The following is a 9,040-nucleotide window of genomic DNA, read 5'->3' on the forward strand; positions in this document are numbered from 1 at the left end:
ACCCACGCCACCCTACCCCCACCCCATCCAAACCAAAAACAGAAATTAAACAGCCGCCTTCTTCTTCAACCTCCCCGCCGCATCGCACCCCACCCCACCATCAACCCAAACCGAAAATTGACCCACCATCAAAAAGATTAAGAATGCATGAAGCCGAGTTTTTGAAGCTTCACGTTGTTGTGAAAGAACCAGAAAGAGGTATAAAATTTTGCCAAAATTTTTGTCAATTTCTTCCCACCCAATAAAATATGGGTCTTCGCTTTACTTTTAGGCCAGATTTTGGAATTAAATTTTGTAATATGTTCGGGTTGAATCTTTATTAATTTAAATCACGTCTTTGCCAGAAACGTCTCATATGCAATCAAGATTCATGTTTTCGTTTAAAGGCTAGTACGCGAACAGTTTTCATATAGTGTAGGCGATGTCAAGACTTAGAACTCGAGGGTTTTTGCCCCATCAACCCAAACCCAAAACAGCCGCACCACTGTGGGGTGGGGTGGGGTGCGATGGGGTGGGGAGATTGAAGAAGAAGGTGGCTGTTTAATTTCTGTTTTTGGTTTGGATGGGGTGGGGGAAGGGTGGCGTGCGGGTGGAGGTGGGGTGGGTGAAGAAGGAGATGAATAATATTTTTTTTTGTTTTAGTTATTTATTTTAATTGTTTTATTAAAGGGTTAAGTAACTTTTACCTTTTTATCCTTTTCAATTGGTCAAAAATTGGTCAATGTTTAATTTTATTGGTCAACTAACGGTCAAATGGACGGTTTCCATCCATTTGGACTTCGGGAGTGAATTTTTAAAAGGTTTGGTACCTCCAGTGGCACAAATGAAAGGTTTGGGCAAAATTTGTTAATAAACGAAATGTTTGGTACCTCGACTGCAATTTTTCCTTAAATTTTTCAAATTTTATTTAGCATTTGAACAGTCATTTACCTCTTTAGGCTTTAATTTTTCACTCTTTTAATTGCTTTTTTTTTCACTGTTATTTTTTTTTCTTACGTGATTTTATTATTTATTTATTTATTTATCTTTATTTTTATTTTTAACTTCACCTTCAAAATCTTTAATTTTCCTTAGTTTTGGAGCAAAGCTAGGAGAAAAATTAGGATTAATTCAATAAGTGTTATAAACTAGAGAGGAAAAAGAGAGAAAGCTAGAGAAATTAACAGACTTGTGTATATTATTAAGAATCAATACCTATATTTATAGAGTTTAAAATAAGAGCTATAATTGGAATGAAATATAACTTCTATAATAGATAAGACTTATTTATTTATCATGAAAATACTAAATAATCATCAATAATTATCTCATTATTTTACAATACTCCTCATTTGATGATTATTTGTACAACTACATCATTGAAACAATTTATAGCCCCATTGTCGTAGTTGAAAGTAGGAGTCTAATTGTCTTCAATCTTCCAATCAATTCCAACCTCCTCAACCAATTAGGAGTCCTAAAGTAAGAATTCAATTCCTTTTCAATTTCAATCCTATTGCAAGTCCAATTACAAAGCCCAACAAAGTATCAATTTCCCTTCAAGGCCCCACTGCATTTAAAATAGCGCAATTCAATCATTGAGTGCAATTATTTGTGCAATCAATATCCTTCTCAAATTCTAACTTGTGGGATTTGATCCCAATATTATAGATTTCATTCGATTTTGTCCTTTTTCCTTTCCAATTGTTTCAAACGAGTCCATCAATAAAAAGAAAAGAAAATTAACCCAATTTAAAGTAGAAATTAATAATTTGATGACATAAAAATTTTGTAATATAATCTAAATAAATGAATAAATTGCACTTATCAATATGTCACATAAATTCCAAACACTTCCTCGAGATTGGGTATAAAGAAAATGGGGAAGTGATCGGTCAACTATTAGAAAAAGTGGACAAGTATAGTGAAGTTGTGCTCTAACTGTACAGTGAGTATGAAATGAAGTGAACTAGAACATTTTGGAACTTAAAACTTATAAAAGATCTCGATATGTACGAGATCAATCACTTTTATACAAAAAGTTTATACGTTCTTTCATCAAATTATAGGGTAAATACATTACTCAAGTTTAATCACATGAATTTTATTCAACTGGATAACTACACTATAATATAATTTCACAATAAAAATTATATTTTAATCTAATTTCAATTTAAGGTAACTTTGTCCAATATTCCACTAACAATAATTGATGACATGACCATCAATAAATGATGGTTATTACACATGATTACTAGTTGTTGATATGAAATAAGCCATTGTTTGAATCTCATTCTTTAAAACTTATTTTTTCTCGATTTCTTTTCAACAACACATTCTTTTAATAAAATTATTTTACACTTAAATTCAGAACTTCCTTAATTTTTAATCATATATTTTCCAAAAAATTATTTTTTACAAAATCTATTCTTAAAAAAGGGGCTTTGACAGGCTATAAATGACCTTTATAATTTATTAACCATTAAGTCATCGATGGAATTATTGAAAATTAAATAAAACTATAGTTACTCAGTTAAACTAGGGTAAAAGTATAAGAATAATACTATTTATACATAATGGAGTCATGTAATGGTTTACATAGTGTAAAAAAAAAACTGGATTTTTTTTTTTTAGAAGTTCTGATCAAATCATATCTTATCCCATCATAGATTGAATGAAATCACTCTGAAATTATCTTATATTATCTTCCAATCAATCACTATAAAGCATCGGAGGGAGAATGGACACTACCCCATATTATCTGTCCATATGGTCAATTTCAATCAATCCTTTACAAAGCACTTTAATATAACCAGCCGTCACATTAGGACTCTCCGAAATCATTTTTTGTCTGGTTCGAATCCTAAATGCCATATGTTCTTAGTATCCATCGAAATCTAGTCATTGGACACGTCCCTTTGTCCTTTCCATTCTGCCCCGAATAATTTTTTACCCCTAGACCGGTTGATCTATAACTTGCAAACCAAATTACACCTCCATACACAGACAGTTTCAATGGAGTTGATAACAAATTCAGATGATCCAGTTCTTTCTAAGCTACAACTAGCATGTTCCGATATCAAAACCCTGCTCCATAATTCGACCAGCCTCGAAAAATGCTTAGAGAAAATGGATGAAAATTTCGATGCCATACAAGAAAACGTAACAGTGGCATCAAGAAGAGTAGCACCTTTACAATCACTGTCCATTGGGGCTAAAGCTCTCGAAACTAGAATAAACCGAGCCATTTCTCCGGCTCTTGCACTTCTCGACAGCTTCAAACACTCCGAGTCCCTCCAGCGTAGGCTTCTTGACATAGCTTCGAAACTACTGAACGAGAAAACTTTGAAAGACAGGCTCAAAATGTTGATCAAGTATGTGGACTGCGTTGATGAATTGAACATCTCCTTGACTTCCATTAGCCAAGAGAGTGAGCCAGCAATTCAAAAACTGCAAGAAGTGGTTGAGTATTTGAGCAGGACTAAAGCCACTGATCAGTACAGAACGCACCGTTTGAGGGAGACTTTGATTACTCTGAAAGTGCTATACGAGACAGAGGTCGATTCAATGAGATTTGATGGGCTTCTTGATGAGGCCTTGTTGAATTTGCAAGATGAGTATGAGAATTTGTTACAGCAGTTAAGGCATCAGAATATGGGGGATGATATGAATGAAATGGTGCCGGAGAAGCTGGGTACTGAACTGGAGCTCAAAGTTGTTAGACGAATTTCAGGGACATTGGCTGCAAATGATTGTCTTGATATATGCATTGACATCTTTGTGAAGGTAAGAACAATACTAACTCGTATGAACAATATTGTGCCTAAAGTTTTGTCTATTTAATGCACATGAATTCGAATCCCTCGTACTTATCATCTATATTTTTCACAACCAGACTCGAATCTCAGTAAAGTAGGAGTTTGGGATCGGCTCACAACCAGCATAAAACCTAGTCAAATCTTGTGATATGAATATAATATGATTGAGAATTTGGTATGGTTGGTCATCCTGGTGTGGTTAAAATTAGTTGTCGACCTTAACTTAGATTAAGATCTAAATTTTAATTTCTACCGAACAGGATTTAAATAAATCAGTTAATATCGTGAGATTGATATGCATTTTTCAAAAAAATCAAGAATCACCCAATATGATACTCACTATTGATAGACAAATCAGTTCGGAAAGAACTATATGACAGTACTACTATCTGTTTGACGTTAATTGAATTATGGAGTAATTATGTGTTATTTTTGCATTACTATTGTTAGGATTTGGGGTCTATCTTAATAAGGTCAACCTTGTTAAGAGGAGTGGTCCTAGATCTATTTAAGTTGTCAATATTTCGGTATTTAACCGATGTTGAATTTATTCCTTTAACATGCCCCGTAAGATGATGGCTCTTTTTGAGCAGACCAATCTTGAAATTCGTATGCTCATTTTTTAGACTTAATCGAATTGAATAGATCGTTGGAGCTTACTGGGCTCTAATACCCTGTTAGGATTTGAGGTCCATCTTAATAAAGTCAATCTTGTTAAGAGGAGTGGTCCAAGATTTATTTAAGTTGGTCAATATTTCGGTATTTAACCGATGTGAGATTTATTCCTTTAACAACTATTGAGAGTCAACATGTGATTATTTATAGGGTTTTTTCTGGTAATTTTTATTTTTTTCCCAAAAGCTCCGATGGTACACTTTTCTCTGTAATATTTAACAGGTGAGATATAGAAGGGCAGCCAAAGCATTGATGAGATTAAGCCCGGATTACCTGAAAACTTGCACTCCAGAAGAAATTGATGAAATGGAATGGGTAAGTTTGGAGACTGCAATAGCTCTTTGGATCCAACACTTTGAACTTGCTGTAAAAGTAGTTTTTGTGACCGAGAAGGACTTGTGCAACCAAGTACTGGGAAACATAATGGAAGGAATGGTATGGCCCGAATGTTTCGTTAAGATTGCTGATAAAATCATGGCTGTCTTCTTCCGATTTGGAGAAGGAGTTGCAAGAAGTGACAAAGAACCCCAGAAGTTATTTAAGCTTTTAGACATGTTTGATTCATTAGAAAAGCTTAAACCTGAATTTTCCGAGATTTTTGAAGGTGAAGCAGGAGCTGATATTTGTTCTCGATTCAGAGAACTCAAGAAACTCCTTGTCCATTCATCGACTAAGGTCCTTTGGGAGTTTGGGCTTCAAATCGAAAGCAATCAAGATGGTTTGCCTCCACCTCATGACGGTTCAGTTCCTAAACTTGTTCGATATGCTATCAACTACCTCAAAAACCTTGCCGTGGATAGTTATAGTGCACCAATGGCACAGGTACTCAGGACTGATCAATTATGGAAAGCTGGCATACTTTTGACTCCCGAAACTGATGAAATTTTACTCAAAGATGCCATTTCCAATGTCATGGAAGCGATCCAAAGGAACATCGAAACCAAGAAATCACTTTACAAGGACAAAGTACTCCCTCACATCTTTGCAATGAACACGTATTGGTACATTTACATGAGAACACGAAACACAGAACTTGGGAAGCTATTGGGAGAGCAATACATGAAAAAAAGGTATAGACATGTTGCCGAAGAATCCGCTTACTTATACCAGAAGCAAGCTTGGGGGACTCTTGTGAGATTGCTTGACACAGAAGAAATTAAGAGAGCCAATAAAGATGGCATTGGAGTTCTAATAAGAGGGAAAATGGATGCTTTCATGGATGGATTTGATGAGATGTGTCAGAGGCACAGAAGCACTTACAGCATTATTTCTGATGCAGATTTGAGAGAACAAATGAAAGAAGCCACTGTTACGCTTGTGCTGCCTGCATATACTGAGTTTCTCAACAACTATTCTTCATTTTTGGAGTTTAAGTCTAATATGTCACCAGAATTACTCAACGATTTATTGAACCAGATTTTTGAGGGTGTTGATCAGGTAGCTGATGGCAAGTCGAATCTTCATCGATGGAGCTCGAGTGATCTTAAACATAGTAGGAGATCATTGATTGATCAAACTCATGAAAGCAAAGATATTCCATGATCCCAATCCTCCAGATTTGAAATTATGGATTGTACAAGTAAATACTCAATACACAAGTCTTTAAATCAGAACGATTCATGAAGTGTTAAGCATTGTATCACTTATCCTGTAAAACTCATAAATGAAGATGGTACTGTTGGCATTTCACCTTCATCAAATACATATTACAGTCCTGTAAAAGTTTACTAACAAATGGATCATTTCAGGTAGAACTTTACGAATTTATAAATTGGAACAGCTTAAACATACATCGAATGTTTGCCATGTTGGACTTGACAGGATCAGAGAGCATAAAAGGAAAATTTGTTCCTTCTCTTGAGGCTAAACTGGATGTAATTGTTTGAGAAATACTCTTTAAATGCAAGGGGAATTCATTTTTCGGTGCACAATTTACAAATAAGGAAGTGATAAGGTTTGAATTCAAGATCTTTACCTTGTCCAAAAGCTTAAGATGTTAGTAAAGAGAATACATCTCGGCAAATACAAAATAAAACAAAGAGAAAACTAAAGATCCAATATCAGATTACACAAAATCTGCCTGAAGAAACTGGCACGCCATTCTTCATCCAGGCTCAGTTGAAGCCCCCAATCTAGCAAACCAGTACCAATCCAAAACCTTGTAGCCAAAGCGAACCACCATTTGAGAAGAATCCTCGAATCAGAGAAAAACACTCCCAAGAAACTCAGGGTTTTACCCTGAAGGACCACTGGAACTTCTCCCTTATTTGTCAAATGAAACCATAGAAAAATATCACTCACACCTTAGAAAACCACATCACTAGTAAAAGAGAAAATTGGAGAAGAGATGAAGATGAAAAGAGAGAACATGCCAACACACACCCCAGAGTCAGTCCAAACTACCCTATACAAACAAATAATGCTATCTAGCACCAATGGTGCAACTCTCCAGTCTATGTGGCATTACTCTATAGAGACTAGTGAGGCATGTTTCTATTGAGTACAAATGGCTCTCCCTGATTGGTATTCATTGCCAACACGCTAATTGAAAAAGCATGCTTTCATCAATTGTAGCAAAGGCGTCCAAATGAACACACTTTAAAATCTTCACCTTGGTTTACTGGTTACAGAGGCGGTTCAGTATCTTGTGCTTTGAATTTGAGGTGCTTCAAGCATCATTGCGCATGTGTGTACATGCAGGAAAAAAATTAACCACTGTAAGGGTGCTTTGATCATTTTTGGATTAGCCTCTATCCCTCTTGGATTAACCATATAGCCTAAGAACTTTTTTGATCCTACTCCAATTGCAACTTTAAATGGCTTCAGCTTCATCCAGTATTTTCTTAGAATTTCTCTTGGTTCTTGACATGATCTTTAGCTATTGTCTGACCAACAGGCTATCCACATACACTTTCAAAGACTTTCCAATCAATTTAGAAAACATCCAGCTTTCCAACCTTTTGGTATGTAGCCTCAGCATTCTTTAGCTTGAAAGACATCACCTTTCAGCTATAAATAGCCTCTATTCATGATAAAAGGTATGGTCCTCAATGGGCCTGACCTTGGGGATTTAATTGTATATTGAGTATGCATCTATGAAGCTAGGTTCATGATTAGCGGTAGCATCCACTAATTGATTGATCCGAGAAAGATGGAAACTATCTTTAGGACCCACCTTTTTCAGATCAACTTATCCACTCCTTCTCTATCTTGTGCATTAGGAAGGGGGCAAACTACTTTAGGTTAGTGGGCCTCCTTGCAAAGCCATTGGTAATGACCTTGTCCACTTCTTCTTCTAGGGTTGCAGTCCTTTTCGGTTCAATCGTCTCTTCTTTTTATGGTGAAGCTTGCCCTTGGGGTCTACCCTTAGCGTGTGGCAAGAAATATTGGGATCAACGTCCCCTACATCTTCATGCTTCCATATGTCAAGGTTCTTCCTCAAGAATCAATTTAGCTTTTCCTTGACTACAGGGAGAGCTTGCTTCTTTGGGGTCAATCGGGAAGCTCTCCAACTCTTTAACAATGGTGGTGATAGGATACCACTTGAAAGAACAAATTCAAATATTGAATAAGTGACTTTTGGATTGAAAAAGGACGATTACAGAAATTAAAAGAACAATTCTAAGCGTTCGAGAGGCTTAGATCTCTCCCCCTAACTCATCAACTAATTCTTTGCATGAAATCTCCCCAATCCATCCCCTATTACATTTATAGGCAACTTATCACACCATTATTCCCCAAAATACCCTGCCCCTAACCGAATCTATTCTAACTGAATAAGTTTCTCAATTCTTCTAGGTCCTTCCATGTTGATAGGAGTCTATCATTACTCGCCTCTTGAAATCCACCTTGTCCTCAAAGTGGAAGCCACTTCAAAATCCGAAACCAATTTTGGAGTAAGCTTGTTGTAGCTATTAACCCTTCTAGTCAATCCACCCCATACAATTAAAATGTTATCCATAAAAATTCCATAACCTATAGAAGGAATTCCTAAGGGTTTAGTCAGGTTTGAAATGTATGCATTAATCTCATTCTTAGTTGGGTTGTAATTTACTTGGACTTGATTTGTGAATTCATTTCTCTCTTTTCCCCATTGGCCCAACTCCAAACTAAGGCCCAATCTCTTAAGTTTTAACATCACCTTCTAGTCAATCCACCCCATACAATTAAAATGTTATCCATAAAAATTCCATAACCTATAGAAGGAATTCCTAAGGGTTTAGTCAGGTTTGAAATGTATGCATTAATCTCATTCTTAGTTGGGTTGTAATTTACTTGGACTTGATTTGTGAATTCATTTCTCTCTTTTCCCCATTGGCCCAACTCCAAACTAAGGCCCAATCTCTTAAGTTTTAACATCCTACCCTCAGCCTCTATTATGGAATTCAATCCATTAAGAAAATTACCTTCCTTACATTGATACCATACCACAACTTCTCCATCCAAATAGATTGCAGCTGTCTCCCTCTCCTTCCGATCCAAGAACGCATTAGTTTTGGGATCCTCTCGTTTGAAACTCGGCACTTCCAGCTTACGAATTTGATTAGCAAATTTCCACAGTTCTTCAT

The 9,040-nt window shown here is 36.0% G+C and overlaps 1 protein-coding gene across 1 annotated transcript; it reads left to right on the top strand.

Moving 5' to 3' along the window:
• Positions 1-2,923: 2,923 nt before the first annotated feature.
• LOC111390086 (exocyst complex component EXO70A1-like) lies at positions 2,924-6,137 on the top strand. The gene is made up of 2 exons (XM_023015074.1): positions 2,924-3,765; positions 4,695-6,137. Exons 1-2 carry the CDS (start codon positions 2,995-2,997, stop codon positions 6,012-6,014), a joined length of 2,091 nt encoding a protein of 696 aa, XP_022870842.1. The 5' UTR covers positions 2,924-2,994; the 3' UTR covers positions 6,015-6,137.
• Positions 6,138-9,040: the final 2,903 nt, after the last annotated feature.

Source organism: Olea europaea, unplaced genomic scaffold (genome assembly GCF_002742605.1).
Source record: "Olea europaea var. sylvestris unplaced genomic scaffold, O_europaea_v1 scaffold65, whole genome shotgun sequence".
NCBI lineage: Eukaryota > Viridiplantae > Streptophyta > Magnoliopsida > Lamiales > Oleaceae > Olea > Olea europaea.